This window comes from Artibeus jamaicensis, unplaced genomic scaffold (genome assembly GCF_021234435.1).
Source record: "Artibeus jamaicensis isolate MK-2021 breed Jamaican fruit bat unplaced genomic scaffold, CSHL_Jam_final scaffold_847, whole genome shotgun sequence".
In the NCBI taxonomy this organism is placed as follows: domain Eukaryota; kingdom Metazoa; phylum Chordata; class Mammalia; order Chiroptera; family Phyllostomidae; genus Artibeus; species Artibeus jamaicensis.
The window spans coordinates 26,867,981-26,890,748 of record NW_026522057.1 but is presented as its reverse complement, the minus strand read 5'-3'; the positions used below and the strand labels follow the sequence as shown (position 1 = coordinate 26,890,748).

General features: G+C 54.5%; 1 protein-coding gene across 1 annotated transcript; it reads right to left on the bottom strand.

The window, feature by feature from the left end:
• Positions 1-838: 838 nt before the first annotated feature.
• On the bottom strand, positions 839-16,619 carry GPR157 (G protein-coupled receptor 157). Its single transcript, XM_037165699.2, has 4 exons — positions 16,078-16,619; positions 5,193-5,406; positions 2,009-2,203; positions 839-1,520 (listed from the first exon to the last, which is right to left on the bottom strand). Exons 1-4 carry the CDS (start codon positions 16,611-16,613, stop codon positions 1,323-1,325), a joined length of 1,143 nt encoding a protein of 380 aa, XP_037021594.2. The 5' UTR covers positions 16,614-16,619; the 3' UTR covers positions 839-1,322.
• Between the last annotated feature and the right edge of the window lie 6,149 nt (positions 16,620-22,768).

Genomic DNA, 22,768 nt, shown 5'->3' with positions numbered 1-22,768 from the left:
TCCTGTTGCAGATTTGCTTGTGAGGGTAAAACAGGAGTCCACAGTACAGTGTGCCTTTGGTTTTATAGGTTCCACGAATCTTCTTGGTTTTGCAGAGTTCTCATGGCACCCAAGGGAAAGACCCCTATCGGGTAAATTGTACTTTGCACCCAAGGCTCTGGCAGTGATACTCACACCTCCTGTCCCCAGCCAATGGCTTCTGTGGCTTCACAGAGAAAGTTTTATCACTTGGTGATAGAAGTTTTATCACTTGGTTGGTGGAAGAGGCACAGAGTGTAGACACGGATGCTTATTTTAACTCCTTTCTCTCTTAAAGGCAAATAACCATCCTATATTACTTCCCCAACTAACTCCCAAACCTTCACCTTTGGGGAGGGATCAGTATCTGGACCATTTGTGAACTCTCTGGTCACCTTTCCTATAAAAACTGAACTAGGATGTGAGGGAGCCAGACTCCTCCCAACACACCTCGTCCCAGCGACCACAAGCACAGACCTCAGAGACCGGGGTGGAGGGTCCCCCCAGGGAGTCCCTGCAGTGGGCTCCCTTGCTCCTGTCCCAGCCCTGGCCCTGGAGGAGGACACACATGTCTGAAGTGACTGGTGGAGGCAGGGGTCTGGATTCGAGTGCCCTCCACACCCACAGCCGGCGACCCCCAGAGAGACCCAGACTGGTTCCACGGGGGCCTGCAGCTCCAAGCAGCTGCGCTGGGCTGTGCTCACGACATTCACCAGGAAGCCTCACAGGAATCAGGTTCGAGGTGGCTGGCTCTTGCTGGATGGCCATGCTCTCCGGGGAAGATCACCACCATGACGCGCCAGGAATCTGCTCCATGATATCTAGGTGGGGCCACATCGCCGATAACCCCCGACATTTTATTTAGGACAGGTACCTGGGAGACATCTCTCGTCCTGCTTTGCCCACAGGGTGGGTCTTCGGAAGCCAACGACCACTGAGCCACAAGGACACCTGGCAGCGATCGCACACCACCGTCTCCCCGAATCTCATTGCCAGCCCTCAGGCAGACAGACCCCTCGGGTGCAGCGGGACACCGGTGCATGTGCACACGTGCCACCTGAGAGTCTAGGAGGTAGAAGAAGCTGAGTGTTCAGCTGCCCCCGCCAACAGGGCCAAGAGCTTCCATAGCAGAAGACCTCCATCGCACCTCCACCTGTCGGCTCAGACAGAAGGCAGCTGGAAGGCTTCCGGTGTGGCAGGCAGCCCCACCCACTTCCTGCAGGGGACTCAGTGCCACCTGCCCTCCCAGGGAGGGGGCACCCACACACAGAACTAGGAGGGGAAGAGCTCAGGTATGTGGATGTTCATCGGGGGTCCACTAGGGTCCCTGAGTCCCCCGGCTTGGAGGGTGCAGGAGCCTTGGGTGGGCCCGCCGGGCTCTCTGCAGGAGCCTGGGGAGGGCAGCAGCAGCAGCAGAGAGAGAGGAGCCGAGTCCGGACAGCGCGGGTGCAGAGGACGAACATGATGCAGTTGGCACCTCCCTGAAATGTGTTCCCGATGCCCTGTCCGGAAGGAGAGCAGAGGAATGAGTGCCAGGGCTGCAGCGGGTCTTGCACGCACGGGCCAGGAGGCTGGCAAGTGCTGCGGGCCCCAGGACCTTGCCCTCCACCCCGGGGGCTAGTCTGTGGTGGCCCTGCCATGTGGGCCTTTAGCAGAGCTCAGGGCAGGTCTGAATGTGCAGACGTGGCCCAGACCTGTCTTCTGGTCTTGAGGGTTGGGAAGGACCCAGGATCAGTCCACCCTTCTGGGCCCACCCCTAGGCCGATGGACAGCACCTGGACATGCCCAGGGCTGCATGAGAGCCACATGGACTTTCCACCTTCTCTCTCGAAGCCTCCCCGTCTCAGGCAGGAAGGAAGGCATGGTGGCGCTGAGCCCCTGCCAGCCCTGTGTCAGCTGATGCGTTGGGATGTGCCTACTCTGCGGGGGGAAAGCCATCTGACCCTCCACCGGGACAGTGGGGCCAGGGAGGGCAGACCTCCCTACGTACATGCAGAACGACCAGCACCGGGGTCTGCACGGCCGGGGAGCCACAGAGGGTCAGGATGAATCGCACGGTGCTCCAGACCCGGAGGCAGATGAAGATGACCGGGATGAGGACCAGCTTCTTATCGGCCATGGAGCTGTGGTGCTGGAGCCGGTGGGCCTCGGACAGGATGGGCCGGTACTCGGAGAGCGCCTCGTGCTGCACAGGGCACACCGGGAGCAGACGTGAGCCGGCCGGGCTGCCCGCCGCTGCCCACGGACGCCCGTCTTCCCAGGGACTCGGACTCTCGGGAGAAGGAAGCAGAGGCGTGCACTGCCTCCCCACCACCCCCGCACACTGGAGGCCCGGGCTCCTGTCTCCAGCCTGGATCCTTCTCCTGAACTCCTGTCTCCTCCATCCACAGCCTGGGCCGCATCTCCACGTGCCGCCCACAACACGCCTGGAAACCGAACACCTGCTCTCAACGTGGAGCCCACCCGCGCCTCCCCACCTCAGCTAACGGAAGTGCCATCCTTCCAGGTGCCTGGGCCGAAATCTGGGTGTCGTCTTTGATTCCCCTCTTCTGTTACAGCCCTCCTCCCGTCCGTGGGCAAGTTCCGGGGGCTCTACCTTCAGAGGAGTCCCAGGATCTGAAACTTCTGTCCACTGCCACCAGCGTGGCCCAAGCCCCCATCGCAACTTCTCTGGGGAGCCGCTGCCACCTCTGCAGGTCTCTCTCCGTCACCCTTACCATCCGACCCTCCCACTTCCCCGCTATGACCTTATTCTCGGCACAGAAGCAGCACCGTTGCTTGAAAACCTAAGTCAGATCCCGCCAGGCTCCCAAAGCTCTTGGTGGCTCCATTTCCCAAGGTCCTTAACAAGCTCTCCAGCCCCAGGCGACCTCTGACCTCACTCCGACTACTCGCCCCTCATTTACTCCACTGCAGCGGCACAGGTCTCCTTGTTATTCCCCAAACATGCCAAGCACGCCCCGTCCCGGGGCTGTGCACCCGCTGTCCCCTCTCCTGGGAGGCTCCTCCCCACCCATCTAGGTGCCTCATTCCCTCGCCACCTTCCAGGTTTTGCTCCCAGGTCACCTTCTGAGTAAGACGCATCTGATGACCTCACTGAATTGCAAAGGTGTTTCCTGTGCAGCCCCATCCTGCAGCCAGCTCTTTACTTTGGTCTGTTTTTCACGGCTCGGTTCACCCTCCTTCCTAGAGGTCATCCCCCCTTGTTCAGCTGGCCGACTGCTTAGGATGGCCCCTAACCCCCAGAATCAAGCTCCCCAGACCCTGCCCTACAGGAGGAGCTCACAGGAGGGGCTCCCCTGAAAGCTGAGGCACCAAGAAGAGGTGAGGAAGCACCAGCTTTGGCTCCTCTGCCCCTGGGAACACCCTTCAGTGAGAAGAGGGAGAGACTCCACTTCCAGATCACAGCGGAATTTGTAAAAATAGAACAAACTTCTCACAACAAAAGATGCGTTTCTGGAGCCTGGCCCTGAGCTGGGGAGACTGCAGGTCTAGGTGAGAGGCGGAGACACACATCTCGGCATCTCTGGACACCGGAGCTGCTGCAACTCCCCTGCTCAGACCACCTGCCTCCTCTTCGGCAGCAGCCCCTTCCAGAACCGAGCCACCGAGGGCAGAGCCCGTCTGCTCCTTCAGCTCCTGTATTTGTAGCTCTTCGTCTTAGCTAGAGGCCAGGAACAACTCCTACCAACACCTCCCCGCCCACCATTCTCCTGTTTTTAGAAACATTTGTGGAGTGGTGGGCCCACCCTCATATGTGGGGGATCGGGCCTAGGCCCCGGCTTCTGCCCATTACAGAAAGGGCAGGGAGGAAGGACAGACACAAAAGGGCAGCTCCAGAGGGGCTGCTGGGCAGAGCCTGGAGGAGCTCAGGGAGCCCGGAACCTCTCAGGGCAGTGGAAAGGAGGGGGAGGAGGAGGAGAAAAGGGCACCGCCTGGCCCAGGCAAGAAGACAGAGAAGGATTCAGACCAGCTGGCGTCTCTGCAGCTGAGCAGAGGGGCCTCAGGGAGCGGTGAGGGTCAGTTCAGTTCTGAGTAAAACAAGAACCAGAAGTCTCGACTCGGGTGGGAGTGCAAGGTGGGGATCAGGTGTCACCGACAGCTGCTGGGAGCACCCTGCAAACTCCGAAATGGCTGCTGAGCCAGCAGCCTGCCGTGAACGACAGGGACGCCTCGCCTGCAGTTTCAGCCTTGAAAACTCAGGGCACTGCACCAGCGACCCTGCCCAACCAGCCTGGAAGTCCACGCTCAGAGTTCCAAGAGAACCCATCTTACGGCTCCAGCCCTGGTCACCTTTTATCTTTTATTATATTTACTTAGACTTCCACCTCTCCTAAGACAGGACCCCTCCCCAGTCTGAGTCCCCAGGATGAACTCCCACTGCCACACAGCGCTTCTGCATGTAGTAGATGCTCAATAAAAATGTACTGAATGAGTGGCGGAGTGGAGGGAGGGGTGGGCGGGTTACCATGAGGCTTTTTGGGTAGCAGCGTGCCGTGGCCAGGAGGAAGCCCGAACTTTACATCTGCAGAACTAACCGTTAAGAACAAGGAACAGTTGGTCAGACTGTCAGAGAAAGACCATTCTTCCCTAGGACCTCGGGCCAGCTGGCCCCGCCTGTTGGTGTAGCAATCCCTGAGTGCCTGGGAAGTCTACCACTTGTGATATAATTTTAATCACCAACAATAATAAGGTGAGTTATTGTATCAGTGATGGGGAGATTCATGGCCTCCCTTCCCAGCTCTATTTATACTTGGATACTGCTCACCTCTCGTAAATTCCTGTGGTGGGTGGGGTGAGTTGAGCCACTGCTACAGTCTTTCCAGAAGGGGGCAGTAGAGGGCTGTGGCTGAGCACACAGGCTGACGCCCTCTTCTTGAAAGCAGAGCTGGTTTGGGGAGCCCTTAACCCCTATAAGACCCCCCTCTTTATCATCCACAAAGCAGGAGACACAGGACCCACTCCCAGCAGGGCTGTGGAGTCAGCAAACCAGACAGCCCCTGATGCGTGTAATGCATGGTGCCTGATGCTCACTCAGCAAGCCCTCCATTACTAGTTCTGTCCCAAAGGCAGCCAAGCCCCAGGCCAGGACTTGGGCAAGCCCACAGGGGGCACAGCGGCCACGGAGCCTTGGGCTGGGGCCTGGGGGGAGGGGGGCGGCCGTGGGCACCTACCGCCCTGTTGATGTGCTTCCTGATGAGGAGGTACAGCACGGGCAGTGTGACGTAGGCCAGCATCTCCCACAGCTTCCCGGTCAGCAGCATCCACAGAACATGGTCCTCCGCCTCCAGGTCGATCCAGCACCAGCCCACGGACACGTCCGAGGAGTCGTAACCAATCTTCTTTAGAATGACAGCTGCCACGGTGATGGTCAGCGGAACCCCCCAGCTGAGGGACAGGAGCAAACAGACACCGAGGTCAGGCCCTGGCCCCCAGCAGAGCCAGCAAGGGTGAAAAAGCTGGGGTGCCCTTCAGACAAGGAGAGCCACACCTCCAAGTGTCCTGGAGAAAGGAGGGGCGGGAGTCCTCAAGGCCCCAGCACCGCCAAGCCCAGCTGCCCAGCAGCTGCCCCCTGACCTGCCTGGGTCGAGGGGTGCACACTGGTGGCCTGGGGTGGCCGGTGCAGGGAGGTCCTCGCTCCCTGTACCTGCAGCAGGATCTGGAAGGGGGACGGGCTTTGGGCAGACACACCTCCCAGGGCCTGAGACCTCCACTCTGGGGGAAGGGGCAATGCCCTAGCAAGGGGCCTCTAACGCAGAAAGCCCAGGGCAGCGCCAGGCTCACCTTCCTGCGGCTTCATCACTGTCCCCAGGGCAGCCCAGCGAGGACGAGGCCCGAGCCCCGAGGCCCTTTCCCAGGGGTCCCCATTCCAGGTCCTCAGCGTCCACTCCCCCAACAGGGGCAGCAGGATGGAGCCCACAAAAGTCAAAGGGTTGTGAGAAAGGCACCAAGTTACACCCAGGAGTCTGTCCATTTTAAATGCCTGTTCTATACAAAGTCATTTATCTGCTAAGTTAACATACAGGGTGGGGCAAAAGTAAGTTTCCAGTTGTGAGTATGTGAAATACAGTTTATTCTTCTATTATTATTTATTAACTATTGTATTATCTTCCACACAAACAGCTGTAAGCCTCCTTTTGCCCCACCCTGTAAATTAGTGGCAAACTGTTTTGTGGTGACAAAGGGTTACCTTTTTAAAACTTGTACTATTCTGGGATTTTAGAACCACAGGTCACAACTATAAGCCCATGAGGGTGAGGGCCATGTTGGTTCACTATTGTCACTGGGTAGGGACAAAAGAAAAGCCTGCTGAATGAATGAATGAATGAACTTTGAGCCACGTGACTGAGAGGTTTCCCCAATTCACTTCATGCGTGCACATTATTGAAAAGGAAGGAAAAAGCTTTTAAAGTTGCTAAAACAGCAATTCTGAAGTTATACTTGTGGTTTCCCATCTGTTGTAGGAAGGGAAAAGTACCACGTATAGGGACACTCACTGCGAAGGAGGCTGGGCTGTGGTGGAGGGTCCCCACTCAGGCTAGGAAGAGAAAGAGAGGGGGTGCAGGACGAGGGCGTCCTGTGCCAAGATCCTTTCTGCTTGCTTGGCATCCTGACGGCCCTTACGGGAGGCCTGGGGACCCCACGGCGACAGACAAATTCTGAGACTTCAGCTGTGTCTGACTAAAGCTACAAAGGACTGTGTTTGCCCTGGATGCCTGCGGTGGCCAGAGTGGAGGGCATGCGGGGAATTCCCAGAAAGAAGACCAAAGAGGCAGAAGGGTGGCTTGGAAAGGGTTAAGGACGTGGGCTGATCAATCAGAGCTGTTGTTTCAACTTGAGCACAGATGGCAGCTACCTGGTCTGGAAGCTGTTTGGAAAGGTATTTCAGTGGGAGGCGGTGACACAGGTAAGGTTGGGAAGCAGTGGGAACGGCATGGGAGGGACCGTCTACTGACCCAGCAAAGCAGGCTCCCCCAGACTCGTAACTCATGGATGCGGGCAATGCTCAGCAACGGGCAGGCCAGAAAAATGAACTTGTACGCACGTGCGTGTGTGTAAATGTGCACATATAAGTTTATTGTAGATGTTACTGGTATAAAAGGCGTGGAGCCCCATTTATAAGGAACAATACACACAACTCCCAACTGAGAGGTTCCTGAGAGGTTCCGGGATGTCAATGTCACGTGGCCAGCTGAACCTCACAGCATGTTTTTGAGGACTTCCGCTGACCTCTGGGGTACGCAGCCTCTCTATGGCTCCGGGCAGCAAAGAAAGCAGTTCCAGGATAGGAAGTTGGTCGATATTTTCACTTTTCTTTTTACTTAACCTTTCTTTTCCTTAACAAACTCCAAGAAAGTGAAATACGGAAAGCAGAAGGGACCCGATGATGCCGGAACCTCACTGGTTCGACGGAGACTCCAGCGACTTCTTAGCGGGATCAGATGATAATTTTCCAGCTCTACAAGAGTATTTCTCTCCTTTCCTTTTTTCCCAGCTCCGAGACCCTGCCTGTTCTCATCATCTCCTCCTGAAGTACTGGGTTTCCCACCTGCCCCAGCGTGACTGCCATCTCTGTTTAAGTTCAGAGACAAGTAACACATTTAAATTTAATCTTTACCTATCAACGTATTCTCCACCACTTTTCTAAGTCCAGATCAGGGGTCTAGCAAACGATGTCCTCAGGCCAAATCTGTTTTTTAAAATAAAGTTTGACTGCAACATAGCCACACTATTCCCGTACACAGTAGCTGTGGCCGCTGGCAGACAGCGCAGCCGAGCTGAGCTGTGCAACTGAGATCACGTGGCCTGTGAAACTGAAAATACTCACTCCCCGATCCTTTACAGGAAAAGTCTGCTGACCTCTGCCCTCCACATTCAACAAGCCAATAAATCAAGCCCTGATCTGTACTGTTTGCCAATTTCCAAGGTGTAAATATTCCTACCGAGGCCAAGTGCAAGCCACCACCAGTTCAGATGCAGAGCAGCACACCATTGGATAGGGTTTCTATCACACAGATCCAACAATGCAAAAACTTCGAGTGCACAGAACACGGTAAAATGCAGCAAAATAATCAAGATGTAATCAAATTTTGACTATTGTTATGACTTTTTAATATAGGAGGGGGGACCCCCCCCCAAAACCAAGATTATCTTCTGGAGGGCAAGACTCTTGTAGTACAGGCTTCTCTCACTAGGTGAGTGTTCTAGGAACTCATCTGTAACAGTGTGTCAGCTGGTGTTGTTGTGAGAGGTTGTGTTCAGCTTCAGTGAATTTTTTTTTGAAGACTCTTTCAATGTCAACACCATGCTGAGTGTTTAGCAGTTTTTGGCCAGAAACAGCATGACCCGCATGCCCCGCCCTCCCTATTCATCCGATGAAAAAAACGTCCTCAAAGGGAAATGTTTGCTGATGTGGAAGAGGTGAAATGAAAATCATCAGAAGCACTAAAAGGCATCAAAATAGAATTCAAAAACCGTTTTGGGCAGTGGAAAAAATGTCTCGATAGATGTACTGCATCAAAGGGAGAGTATTTTGATGATGACTGAAGTTTAAACATGTAAGAATAAATACACAATTTTTTATAAATAGATTCCACTTTGGGGGAATTTACTAATAATAATTTCTAATAGTTAATTAATAATAATTTTCTAACACTGGAAAATTATCTGATGCCACAAAGAAGTTGCTTAAATTCACTTAATTTTAAGTCTGTATACTCTAGTTTTTAATAATGGCTGTATTTAACAATCGGCTCACAAAATGCCCTAAAATCGAACCATGGAGTCCAGCAGCTGGCTGCAGGACACCCAAAGTGGGCAGAAAAGGCAAAGGACGGGGAGCTGAAGAGGCCCCCAGTTCTCCACCCATAGAGGGAGGAGAAAGTGGCACTTCGGGGAACCTCCGATAAGCCCCGCTGTTCCCAGGCCGAGGGGCCACCCTGAGCTGTAGGTGGCGTGACTCCGGGAGGCACTCCACGCAGACATGTGCGATGTAATTCCTGCTTTCTAGAAAAGTACACTTCCGATTTCTTACCTGTACCAACTAACAGTTCTCTATTCCCCCACAAAAAAGTCATCAACCAAAAACTAAACACCACCAGGACAAGTGAGGTACCGCTTAAAAACAGCACCCGTGAAGACGACCAAGGGCTTTCTTTAGCTGGCTTTGACCTAGAAACGTGTGCGGTCAGAGAAGCTGCCCTGTTGCCCAGACATGGGCGGCCCAGACGGCCAGCGAACTGTCCTGCCACTGTGTGGACACCGTGACCCACATCGACACTCCAGGTGTGAAGCTGGCACCAGAGCCAGGCCATAAGGAGAAGTTGGGCCTTGAGTGAGTCTCAAACGTTTAAAGATGCTTGTCAAGGTCACAGGGCCATGCGCAGGGGATGCAGTGAAAGGCACGGGGGACAGGGAGGGGACATGGCTAAAGCAGGTGAATAACACCGCCCCTTCTCTCCAAAGCCCTGACTCTGAGGCTTTGGGGAAAGAGAACTGGGGTCCCCTGGATGGAAGGAGCCTGAAGACCTCACCCGCTGCGCAGAATCCCCCACGTGCCTGGGCCCCAGCTCTCACCTGCGTTTGCCTGGAAACTGAGGTCAGAGTCCGAGTTAGTATCCTCCACCCTCAGAGGCTGCCACTGCCAAGAGCTGTGTGCCCCCCCCCCGCCGCACCCCTGTCTCATAGGCTGAAGCCCAAAATAAGCCCCAGGGCTTCAGGAGCTGACTGCGTTTGGAGATGGGGTCTTTGAGGAGCTGATAAGGTAAAAGGGGGTCACTAGGATGGGCCCCACTCCAATCTGACCGGTGTCCTTCCGAGAAGAGGAGATGAGGATGAGCAGACGACGGCAGAGACGAGCAGGTGAAGACTCAGGCTGCGGACAGGCCTCTGCGAGCCAAGGAGCGAGGCCTCCGAGGAAAACCCCGCCCCCCCTTCTCGCCTCCGGGACTGTGGGAGAACCACGAGTTCCTGTCTGACCCACCTTGGCTGGGGCCCTTTGTCAGGTACGACCCAGGACATGGGCACACGGGTTTTCTGCAACCTGCGGGGCAGAGGGACTGGCTCTGGGCAGACGTCCTACCCTGGCTCCGAGGCATGCCACCCCCCCAGGGGGAGGGGCAGATGGGAAACACCCCACCCCCACCACACCAGCCGGCAGAGCTGGGAGGGAGGGGCGGGTTGACCAAAGGCATTCTGATCTGTCACGAGGAGCTTAGCTCTTCTTAGAACTGGGGTCCTTTTTGCTTCCAAGTCCCCTCCAGGAAAGTGGAACTAGACTAGCCAGGTGGGGAGTGAGCCATCTCCCTAGGTCGCTGGCATCTGTCAGCTGACCTCCAACAGGCGCCTGTCCCCAGAACAGCGGGTGCTCTGGGCTTCCCTCAGAGTTCCCAGCTTCCCCCAGGGTCGGGGCGGGGGTGGGGGGGGAACACCTGTGATGTCAGAGAGCCACTTCCCACTTCCCACTTCCCACGCAAGTGGGAACACCTACCCCCGCTACCCATGCATGAAGGGTCAGCCGGCCAGGGGATCAAGGCTGCTCACTGGTTCGCCCCCACTGTTGGGCTCCCACACCACTCCCTCTCCCCAAACCTCACCCTCCCTACAGATCTTGTAGGGGGTGGGGGAGGGGGCTTGGCCGGGGAAGCAACCCAGGGGTCTTCTGCCCCTTCTGTAGGTTAAGCAACGGTGCCCGTCTGGGTGCCTTGTAGCCTAGGGAAAGCCTCGAATGTCAACATAACAAAAAACCGCTTTGAGGACAAAACTGTCAGGCAACAATGTGCCAATTTAGAAAGTTCCCAGAAGAGGGACGGAGGCCCCAGGGAAACGCAGCTGCAGCCAGATGGGCCTGGTGAGAGGAATCACAAGGGCCACTCGGCCTCTAGGTCTCCCCCCCGAACAATGGGCCCTAATTGTTCAGTGAGGGGCAGAGGAGCAGGACGTGGGAGAAGTTCAGGGAGTCAGCCACTGGCCAGGCCGCCACGAGGTCACTCCGCAGCTGTGGCTGCGGCAGGGGGGAGGGGTGCCCAAAGGAACTTTTAAACATACCCCCGGCACCATCGTCAGCAGCCCTGGTGCTGGTGGGCACCGAGAACCCATCCTGCGGCGCTCAGAGGTGCTTCCTCCCACCAGGGTCCCGCCCAGGGAAGGACGGGCAGGTCGACCCTTGCCCCATGAAGGGGGGGGCAGCCTCTGCTCCCACAGCCCCACTGTGGACCGCCCATGGACACACAGAGACACCGCAGGGGACTATGTGCCACACAGCAGTGTCCTCTGGGAACGTTTCGGACGTAATAAAAAAGGCAGTTCAGTTCTTGTTATTTTGGGGTGTGCTGGCTGACATGGGGTGCTGTTCACGGAGCCCCTGCCTCCATCCCTCATTCAGACACTGCCTGCTTGTGGCCCTGTCCCTGGGCCCCAAGCAGTGAGCAGGTTTCCAGTTAGAGAGCCCAGAGGGCCTTCCGCCCAGGGTCACATTTCCCCTTTTCTCCGATGAGAACTTCCCACTCCCCCACAGCAGAGTTGTTGGTTTTTTATGGTGACCTCGGGGTGCTGCAGGCTCCTTCCTCCTCCAGAACCCCAAGCAAGTCCCAGGGCCTGGGCCAGGGTACAGAGCCCACCCCTGCCTGGGGTTATGCCCGCACCCACTCAAAACTCGCTGGAGCCAGCAGTCCTAAGACTGCCTGCCGGACATGGCCAGCTTGGCTGGGACCTTGTGCTGTCATCCAGGTGAGACGAGGTGCCCCCAGCCCGACTTTCCCTCAGGCTCATGGGACACGTGGGGTGATGCCTGACCCAGCGATGGCCTGGAGGCCCCGGGAGCTTGCACTTGGGGGGACGGTTCCCTGACCTGGCCTAACCCAGCTCTGGCTTTGCTCAGAGCAGCCCACCACCTTGTGGGGGAGGAGGGGCTGCCAATGGCTCAGGGTGGCTCCACGCCACCTGGGCTTACCTTAAGGGAAGGGAACTGACCCACATGGAAGCTCCGGGCCTGAGCTCCCCAGCACCTTCTCGGGTGAGCACCCTAGTGGGTGGCCACCGACACACACCCACAACTGGGTGTGTGTCGTGAACTGGGTCCGTAGGTGAACTACAGACGTCTTACCAGGCCCCCCCTCAACGGAGACGAAAGGGATACAACACAGGGCTGTCCTTGAACACCGAGATTCTCACACAAGCAGGAAATTCACTCCACGGACCTGTCAACAGGCACTGAATGTCTGAGGAGTACCGGCGTTTATCTCAACAAGACACTCGCTCATCATGAAAGGAAAACAGTAACTTCTGCGGAGAACTGGCCAATAACCCCTCGGCCCAGCGATCAGAGGAACGTCAACAGGAATGGAACAAATCAAAGCCACCGAGAGGAAGCCGAGAGAACAGGCCTCTGCGAGATTCCTGCCAACGGCGCAGAATCTGAACCCACCCGTGAGGCAGTGCTAGGCAACCAAGCAGGGGGCCATGCCACTGCATAACGCCCCGCACTCTTCCTGAGAGTCACTGTCGGGAGACACTGGGAAAGGCGGAAGAACGTTCCGGACACAGGGAGCAGAGAGAGGCTGGAGGCTGAGCCAACACATAAGCCAAGGCTTTCCTTCGCTATCAGGACGTTATCACAAGACCAGCAAAGTCTCAGTGAGGTCCACTGCGCGTCTGCTAACAGCACTGCTACCAGGTAACCCCTGCCTCCGCAAGGCCCACGTGCTTCCGGACAGACTGTTCTCGTCTTTGGGAAACACACGCTTGGGGTCCACAGGCCCGCAACTGCCTTACTCTCAAATGGTTCCGGAAAAAATAGCTAGAGAGAACAAAGGTAACATGAGTAATTATTAATAACTTGGACAGTCTGGGAAGTTAAAAATAAATCATTGTCAACTTATATCTCAATTTAAAAAGTCACTGCCAAGGCCAAGAGACAAGATGGAACCATAAAAGGAGTGAGCTTGGAGTTCTAACCCGGAGCCTCCCACTCTCTGGCCTCGGGCAGGTCTTGGCAACTGTAACTGGAGGGTGATCATCCTGTCCCTTCCTTCGCTGGCGACCAGGGAGCTAAGGAACAGGACAGCATTTTGCAAGAGCTCAGATGCAGCTCACGAGAGATACAATTTCCCTGAGGATAATAAAGTCAAAACTGCCCTGCCCAGGCCGGGTAGCTCAGTTGGTTAGAGCTTCATTCATCCCCCTACACAAAAGTTGTTGGTTTAGTTCTCAGTCATTCTTCATATAAGAATCAACCAAAGAATGCAAAAATAAGTGGAACAGCACATCGATGCTACCCTCCTTTCCTCTGTCTCTAAAATCAATAAAAAAAAAAAAAAGTAATAAAAGTCTAAGCTGCCCTCCTTCTCCATGAGAAAAAAAAAAAGAAGTCTTTCTGCAACGGCTGCCATGATGGGACCCTCGGAGGGAGCAGCTTGCGGGAGGCTGTGTGTGGGGTGGACCCCCTCCAGCCTCCTGCTGCACACGGTTGCAGTCAATTTCACAGATGCTATTTCCATTCAACATTGTATCCTGCCATCAGCAAGATGATGTACGGAGTTCACAGACAGTACTGGCTGCGTGGCGTTTCTGGCGGGGCTGTGGTCCATAGCCCACTGTTCCCTATTTTGTGGACACGGAGCCTGCTTTCAAACTCTCGCCGTGGTAACAGTGCCTCACGGACTCCTTCGCACATATGGCTTTGCATGCGTTTTGGATGACCTCCTTAGACGAGGTCTCTATCAATAAGACCACTGGGTCAAGGGGTATGAACCAAATATTTTCCACACGGGTTATTCTAAATTACATAGCCAAGAATAATGTAGGAAAACACCAGTTTCTTTGGCATTTATCACGTTCTTATTCTGCCTTACTTTTTCCCTTAATTTAATGAGGAAATGATACCTCAATGTTGGAACTTGCATTGTTTTGAGTACTAATGGGGGCAAACTTTTTTTCCATATGTATTTTCCAACTTTTACTGCTTTGTCTGAACGCGGCCTTGGTTCACTCACCAGGATATTTGTCAGTTTAAAAAAAAATCAATTCCTAAAAACTCTTCACGGAATACAGATACAACCTTTTGTGGAGTCATATGGCAAAATACTTTCCAAGACTCGAAGGTTTGAAGAAGTGGGCTGACCTGCAGTCGTTTGAAAGGGTGACAAGGCGTGACTGTCTAGCCTACGTCTAAGGATGAGACTTCTCACAGGGACAGGCACGTCAGCAACAATAAACTGATTCTCCAGAGATGGACAGTGGAGGGTGCTTAGTGAGGTTATTAGCGACACAGTCTGGGAGCACCTAGGTCAGCAGATGAAGCTGCTCCACAGGTCTTACCCATTCTTTTGGTCTAGTAAAATGTGAGCGCTAACTTCTGAAAGGGAATAAGTCGTCAAAGTCCCTTTCTAGCTCAGGCACAGGTATTTTTTTCTTTTAAGAAGCAGGTGGATCTCATTCAACACATAAAATGAATAATTTACATTTTTTACGGCCAGCAGGGGGCATTCAGACTTGCTTAGGAGGCCTTTCCTGAACAATAGCAGAAGGTCCCCTCCCTGGGAGGTGAACAGAAAGAACTCCCAACTCCGGTTTCTTAGGAAAGTTGTCGTTTCTACAGGAGCTGCACCAGGTTTATCTTCATCACTTACGACATATATTGGATTCAATATTTTAAAAAAGGGCGGGGAAAGAGAAGAGGTTCTTGCAAAGAAAGTCTCAGGCACCTTCTCAAATACACGTAGACACTGCCCACACCCAAGCAGCCTGACGAGGACCAGGTCTTGGAAGTGGACACAGACAGAGGTCAGGGGGAAGGCTCCGAGGGGAGGAGAGGCACCTGCACTTTCTGTGGGTCCCTGCAGCATCCAGGGCACTGTCAGAACAGCTCGCTTCAAATCCCACTTGAATGGCTGAGAATCCGGCCGCTGAGTTTCCCAGGGACCAGCTGGCCCCCGGCCAACAGCTCTGAGAAGAGGTCAAGTGACTCTTGCAATCTCGTGACCTCACTGTTGTGACATCCAAGTGACCTGTCTCTACTAAAGTGCTGACTGTCCTCGGGCTTTGGAAGGCACTCAAGCATGTCAGAGAGAGGGCCTATAATTAGGACAGTATTAGGTGCTCTTATCTGGGGAGGGAGAAAAGGGAACGCACCCTGCGAGATTCTGGCCCCGGTTCAACACAGGACAGAGCCAAATGCCTGAATCTTGAAACCACACCCGGAAGGGGTCAACCCTCTTCCTCAGGGGAGGGGTAGTTGATACGAGGCTTCGACCTCAGGGCAGGGCAAGCCTTTTGTTTTCCCTGTTCTTGGATATTCCAGGCAGCCGGTAGCCCTCATCCAGAGCAGCCTCTGCCATGACCTCACCCTCAGAGTTGCTCAACTCTAGAAAGCTAAGATCATCTAGAACACAGACAACAAGAGACAGAGGGCTGAAGTCTAGAGGTGAGCAAAGAGAAAATGGAGAAGACCGCCTTTTGTACCTTTCACAGCCGAGGCACTGCATTTGGCAGAGGGCTGGATAAACCGGGAGCACGGGAGTGGCTGCGTGCACCACACCTGTGGCGTGGGGTGCGGGTGGTGGCGTGGGGTTGGGAGCTGCCAGGCTCTTCAACCTGGGGCAGCCACCTGACTCATCTCCCCAGCCTGGGATCCAGGTGCTTCCCCGTCTGGGTGGCACAGAGGGCCAGGACAAAGTGAAGTTGGGGCCAGAGAACCCAGAGAGTCTAAGATCTCCAGGTGCATCTAAGCTACCAGGGCCAAGCTCTAAGGGAGAGTTCTGGCCCTCCTCCCTCCGGGAGTGAGCTGAGGCTCCCACCTCGTGGAGGCTCTGGTCAGGGCAAGCAAACAGAGGCTCCCTCTGCAGTGATGCTCAGGACAGGCCCACCTCTGGGGCAAGCCTGACATGGTCTTGCCGACCCTGGAGAGTGAGCAGACACTGTCTGCCGGGCTCTCAGCCAGGGATCCAACCAAGAGGTGGGCACCAGACGGGCGCGAGAGCCACAGGGGCAGCAGGCAGGGCCCAGGCGAGAGGGCAGGGCGGGGAGGGGGTCTGCAGGGAAGTCAGCGCCGCAGCCACCCACCTGACCACGTGGAAGGCCCAGAACAGGAGTCCAGCCCGGTGTCCACGCGTGGCACGGACGATGCTGAGGTACAAGTAGAGGGCGATGTCCACGGTCCAGAAGAAAGAGCTAGTGTTGGCGAAGGTAGAGAGCGCGCCCTGCAGCACGCAATCCCACGAGGGGCCCGAGAAGTCCTGGAGCACCCCATAGAAGTAGGAGACAGCCGACAGCAGGTCGGCCAGCGACAGGAAGAGCAGCAGGCGCCGCGCTGGGCTGCGCAGGTCGGGCCACAGAGCGTGCGTGGCCACCAGCAAGCCCGAGCCGAGCGCGGAGAGCACGCAGGACAGCAGCACCACGGCGCGTTCCGACGGCACCAGCTCCGTGGGCGGCGCGGGCGGCGGCATGGCTGGGGGACGAAGGGCCGGGCTGGGGCCGAAGAGCGCGGGCGCCGCTCGGACAGAAGTAGGACCGCCCGTGCGGCCGCTGCCGCCGCCGGCTAAGACTCCACAGCGAAGCGCCCACGCGGGCGTCCGGGGCCCTCCCAGGCGGGGGAGCATCGGCCCCTGGCCCCGCCCGCGCCGCAGGCCTGGGCTCCAGGCACCGCCCACGGCCTCACACCACGCCCCTGCGCCCTCCGCGTCCCATCTGCGACTCCTGGCCCCGCCCCTAGCCCCGCCCACATGCCCGGGAAAGACCTCGCGCCACGCCCCCACCCCTGCCCTCCACGCTTCATCCCGGGCCCCAGCGTCCGTCCAGTCCGCGCTCCGGCTTCAGATCTGGAGCCCCGCCTGCCCGCGGGGGCTACCCCTATCCTCGCGGGGGGGGGGGGGGCTCGGACGTCGGCCCTGGGGAGCGCTTTCGGGGTCAATATTAACTTGCGAGTGTGCGTGTGTGTTGGGTGGGGGTGGGGTGTCCTTAACGCTGGTGACAAAAACCACTCTGGACCTGTGGTCCTCCTCCCCTAACCAGAGGGACAGTGTTCGCAGGCCCGGAAGGGGGTGTTGACAAGTTTTCTTATAATGAGCACACTACTGCAAAAAATTCAGCCTTATTGGGTGTACTTTTTTATTTTATTTTTAATTTTTGTTTTTTGGGGGAGGGTGTACTTCTTTTAAAGAAACAGTTCCGATTTATCGGTTTTGTCCATTTCTTGCTTTTGTGACGTCATTTACATACCAGAAAAGCGGCACTTGTAAGTGTACAATTCAGTAGTTTTTATACCTTCGCAGACAGGGTGCTTGGAGAATTCAGCAGCGCAGCCGTCGCCCCCCAAATGGTCGCCCCCCCTCCCCCTGTTAGTGGTCGCTACCCGTTTTTCCCCACCCCAGCTCTCTGCGACCACCGACCCGCCTTGTGCGTCTGGTTCGCCCACTCCGAGCAGTTCCCGCAGACGAACCAGCCTCTGTCCCCCACCGTGTCCTCAAGGCTCATCTGCTTTGTAGCTCGTGGCAGCGCTTCATCCCTTTTCACTGCCAAGCGACGCTGCCTCGGACGGACAGGCTGCGTTTGTTCTTCCGTTCGTCGGTTGATGGACCATTTATTCCCATTCCCAGTTTTTGGCTATTATGAATAATACTGCTGTGAACACTCGTGTACAGGTTTTTGTGTGGACGTATGTGTTCAGTTGTCTTGGAGTGAAATTGCTGGGTCATAGGGTTGCTCAGTGTTTAACTGGGTATGTCTGCACCGTTTTATACGACTACAGCGGTGTGTGAGAAATCCGGTAGTTTCTTTCCTAACACTTCATTCCTAACACTTCACTATCTGCTTTTTGGTTCCCACCATCCTGGTGGGTGTGAGGTGCTGTCTCATTGTGGTTTTGATTTGCATCTAGAAAGGTGTGGGACACCTTGTCTTGTGCTTATTGGCCATTTGCATATCCTCTTTGAAGAAAAGTCCATTCAGTTCTCTTGCCTATTTTTTGAGTTTGTCCTTTCGTTACTGAGTGGTAAGAGTTCCTTATATATTCTGAATACTAGAAAAATTTCCAGATTAATTTACAATTTTTTTCTCCCATTCTGTAGTTTATCTTTTCACTTCCTTTTTTAAGTTTTTTTTTTTCCTAGAGAGAGGGAAACATCCATATGTGGTTGCCTCTCACACGCCCCCTACTGGGGACTTCGACCACAACCCAGGCACATGCCCTGACTGGGAATTGAACTGGTGACTCTTGGGTCCACAGGCTGACACTCAATCCACTGAGCCACACCAGCCAGAGCTCTTCTCACTTTCTTGTGTCCTTTGAAGCACAGATGTTTTCATTTTTGTCCATGTCCATATCACCTGCTTTTTTTCTTCGGCTGCCGGGCTTTTGCTGTCCCATCTAAGAAACCATTGCCTAATCCAGATCAGGACAACTCGTATCTATGTTTTCTTTCTTGCCTGTGTCTCACTGTTTGGGTTACTGTAACATTGTAATAAGTTTGGAAATCCAGGGCCAACACTGTTTCTCCTTTTCGGTATTGTTTTGGCTGTTTGGAGCCCCTGGCAATTCCTATCAATTTAATCAGCTTTTCCATTTCTGGAAAAAAAAAAAAGGCCTGATGGGATTCTGATAGAGATTGTAGAATTTGTAGATAAACTGGGGGAATAATGCTATCTTAATGACGTTAAATCTTGTCCCTGTGCATGGGACCACTTCTCACTTGAGTAAGTCATCTTTCATTTCTTTCAATGATGTTTTGTAGTATTTGGTATACATGAGATTTGACTTTGCATTTGGGCCATAAAAAGGCAGATTATCATAGGCATAGATTATCTTTTTGCACCTACCTTTCAAAAATCACTATTATGAAGTATGCATACTGTAAAATGCCTAAAATACAACTGCGCAATTTAATAAATAATTATAAAGCAAATACCCACCCAGAGCAAGAAATATTAATATGACCAGCATACAAGAAACCTCTCTCCAAACTTCTTTCTTCTTCCTCTGTCATTCTCTTGCTTTTTAAAAAACATTCATGCTTGCATTCCTTAACAAATAGTACAGTTTGCCTGCCATTGCAACTTCACATAGATGGAATCGTACTGTGTTACCTTTTGTGTCTCCAATTTTTTGCTCAATATTATTTTTGAGAGATTCATCTACGTTCTGGAGATGAATGAATTGCGGTTCGTTCATCATAGTTGCTGTACAGTTTTCCATTATATAGATAATATATTTTATCCAACCTGCTGTGTTGGATACATTTGGGTTGTTTCCAGGTTTCAGCTATTGTCGGCCATGCTGGAATGAGCATATTCTTTCTTAATCAGGAAAATAGTTGCTAAAAACAGTTCTCAGCGGCTCGAGCAAGTAGACCGTGAACTTGACCCTACAGGGACCCGAAGAGCAGCTGCCTTCTTTCCCGGTCACTTCCAGAAGCAGCTGACCTCCTCCTGAGCGGACCCCAGGCCGCAAACAGACCCCGGCTGCCGATGAAGCCTCTCAGCTTTTTATTGCAGTGGATAGTTTCAAGCTTGGATTGTGCAACCAGCCCTGGTCTTTGGAACATGGCTGGGCAAGAGCCTGGAATGGACTTCCTCCCCAGATCATAGTTATTTAATCCACGGGGTGTTTGGGGGAGAGAGAGGGACAGGAGAGCTCTTCTGGCAAGCCTCTCTGTGGGCAGATCAAGCCTGACTCTCTCCTGCTTTACTGAGATGAGAAAGCGCTTTGTCCACTTCCCCAGGTTAGCCGCTGCCTACTTTACAGGCAAGTTTGATCAGGAGATCGCTTGGTTTTCTTTGCACTGGAAAACAACATTCAAAGAACATCCCACTGCTAGGGGGAAAAAATGGGAAAGACGTGTGGCGATAGGGCTTCAAATCTCTTAGATCTGAGCTTGAAGTGAGCTTCCCACAGTCCGAGGCACCGGTGTTGCCCTGAGAGGCCCCGGCATTGAGCAAGAGGTAAGCCACCCGGTGTAGCCTCCACCAACCGGAGCCAGCGACTCCCAGCTTGTCCTCAGGGTTCCAGGGCTCTGCTTCTTCTGTTCCACGGGCTGCTGGTCCTCCAGGGAGGCCTGACCCACAACGGCAGACCCAGCGCTGCCTCCGACGGTGCCCACCCCATGGGGGACCCATGTGAAAGGCAATGGCCTGTTGGTGACATTTTCTAACTTCTGACCTCGTGGTGCCCCCTCTCCCTCCTTCTCTTTGGGGGAATTGGTTGGAAACTCACATGGAGTCTTCTTTGACTCTTGAGTTGTTTCTCTGGCTTCCACACCAAGCCAGCTGGCAATTGTCTCTTCCTCCATGTCCAACACCCAAAGGGGCCACGTCCAAGGTCCTGACACATTGTGACAGCCTTCCTTGCATCCAAGTTATCTGGCTGCAGACCTAGGGCCCAGACCCAGAGAGGCCCCGTAACCGGGACTGGTGGCCCTAGGAGCAGACTGGTTTGCTCTTTCCTCCCTCCCCCCACTGCAGAAGCTGGCACCAGGTTCCCCTCCTCTGACAATTGCAAAAGGGAGTCTCTAAATTGAAGGCTCCCCGAATGATTTTCTGAGCTCAACTCCAACCTGAGCAACGAGCCACGTATGTGATTCGTAAACCCAGCAGAGAAGAGGGGCTTACTTACCTCACGTGGTCGGCAGATGTGTGGACCGGCCACCTTTCTCATTTCCCTAGTTAAGGATGAGCATTGCCTGTCTTGCCCCTTCCTACCCAGGTGCCACGACAAGCAATGGCGTGGAAGGGGAGCCCAGCCCATGGGAGCCCCCCTCCCTATTCCCCCACCTCCAGCAACCCCAGAGAGGGGGGTGCAACCCCTGGGCATGCTCAGGTGACCATTGGGCCATGCAGATGAAAGCCCAGGCTAAGCCCGACCAGCTGCATTTCTGAAGGCAGGGGCCTCCTCCTCAAGAGGCACCGTCTGGTGGGAGTGTTTTCCTGTAAGAGAAGCCCTCGGGTCCCAGTGTGATGTGTTGAAACTCTCCCCAATCCCCTTGAGCCTTCCCCTTCCCCACCCCAGCTCTGCAGCCTTTGCCCCCAGCTCTCAGTGCACCTGGCTCTCCTGCCTGCAGAACCCGGCAGACTCGACTCGGTCAGATGGGCTCTGTCATTGCACCGGCTCCCAGGGCGGCCATGACACCGCGGATCCCAGCCACCTGGGGCAACTGAAGAGAAGCTAAGCCACTAGAGGGGAAGGCTGTTTTCCTCTGTATCTCTACTCAGAGACCCGCTTTGCAGGTAGGACCCGCTCAGAGTGCACTACTGCCCCCCCGAAAGATGTCTTGTGATGCAGTGGGAGAGCCAGGGTCTAGTCCTGCGTCTCTGTGCCAAGCGCACCTGGGGGCAGAATGCTAAAGACACCCCCAGCTCAAGATCCCTGTCCCCTGCTTATTTAGTCAAGCACTAATCTAAGAACTGCTGTGAGGGGGATCTTGAAGAAGTAATTAAAGGCCTGCTACACACTAAATGTTTGTGTTGTTTCCGCCACCACCCCCCATCAACTCAGTGAAGCCCCAGCCCCCAGTGTGAGGGTATTAGGAGGTGGGGCCTCTGGAAAGTACTCAGGGCTGGAAGAGGTCACGAGGATGGAGCCCTTACAAGGGGGTTGGTGCCTTTGGGAGAACAGGAAAAAACACCAGCGCTCCCTCCCTCTCGGCCAAGTGAGGACACAGCAACAAGGAGGCTGTCCACAAGCCGGGAAGTGGGACCTCCCGGGAACCTGGTCTCGGACTTGCCGTGATGCTGCTATAAACCCCTGCGCTGCTAATCTTATCAAAGTACAGCACATATACTTCTGCACCGTATATAACAATAGTGATGGTGAATAAGTATGTTTTGGGTTTAGATATTGACGACACCAGACTTTTCATTGTTATTTTAGAGTGCACACAGCTTTTACTTATACAAAAGTTAGCTGTAAAACACAGTGCGCGTGCTACGTGGCAGCAGCCTCATCCTTTCATCTTTACCGTGTCTGGATAGTATTAGTTTCTCTTGTGCTTGATTGGATCTCATGCCGTTTTGTAAACTGAGGGCATCCCTAGCGTGCAGTGTTTAGAGAGCCCACAGAGGGGCAGGGCGAGGTCCTGGGCCTTCCCACTCACTCACTCACTCACGGACTCACCTGGAGGGAGCTGCTTCCAGTCCTGCCGGCTCAGTTTGGGCTGAGTGCCCCATACAGGCGTTCTTGTTTTTAATCCCTTGTATCATTTTCTTTTTACGGCATGTGCAAAGGCCCTGGGGGGGAGGGTGGCCAGTGTGTTCAGGGAGCAGCAAGGTGCCACTGTGGCTGGAGCAGCATGGGAGAGGAGGGCAGAGAGGTGGGGAGGCCCCCTGAGGCCCCCAGTTAACTGGAGGACTTTAGCTTTTACTCAGACACAGGAGCCACTGGAGGGCTGAGCAGAAGTGATCTAGGAACTTCCTGTAAAGAATAAAGCTGCTTAGAGGCCTCTGCGTCATCTAAGTGAGGGGTCAGGGCTACATTCCAGAGGCAGAGATGATGAGATTTACTGAAGGGAGGGTCAGACGGCAGCTGAGCAAAGGAAGAGTCAGGAGGATTCTAGATTTCTAAGAGAAAGGACAGAGTTGCTGTCTGGTGGAGGGAACAGGTTTATGCGGAGGCAACCACAGGAGCTCAGTTCTGGGCTTTCGGGGGTTGGGACTTCTGGGGAGACCCTATCTGGAGACAAGAATTTGGAGGCACAAAGGTGGTGTTTCAGCCCTGATACCAAGTGTAGGGGAGACCTCAGCAAAGGCGGTCTGGGGCACTGCAGGG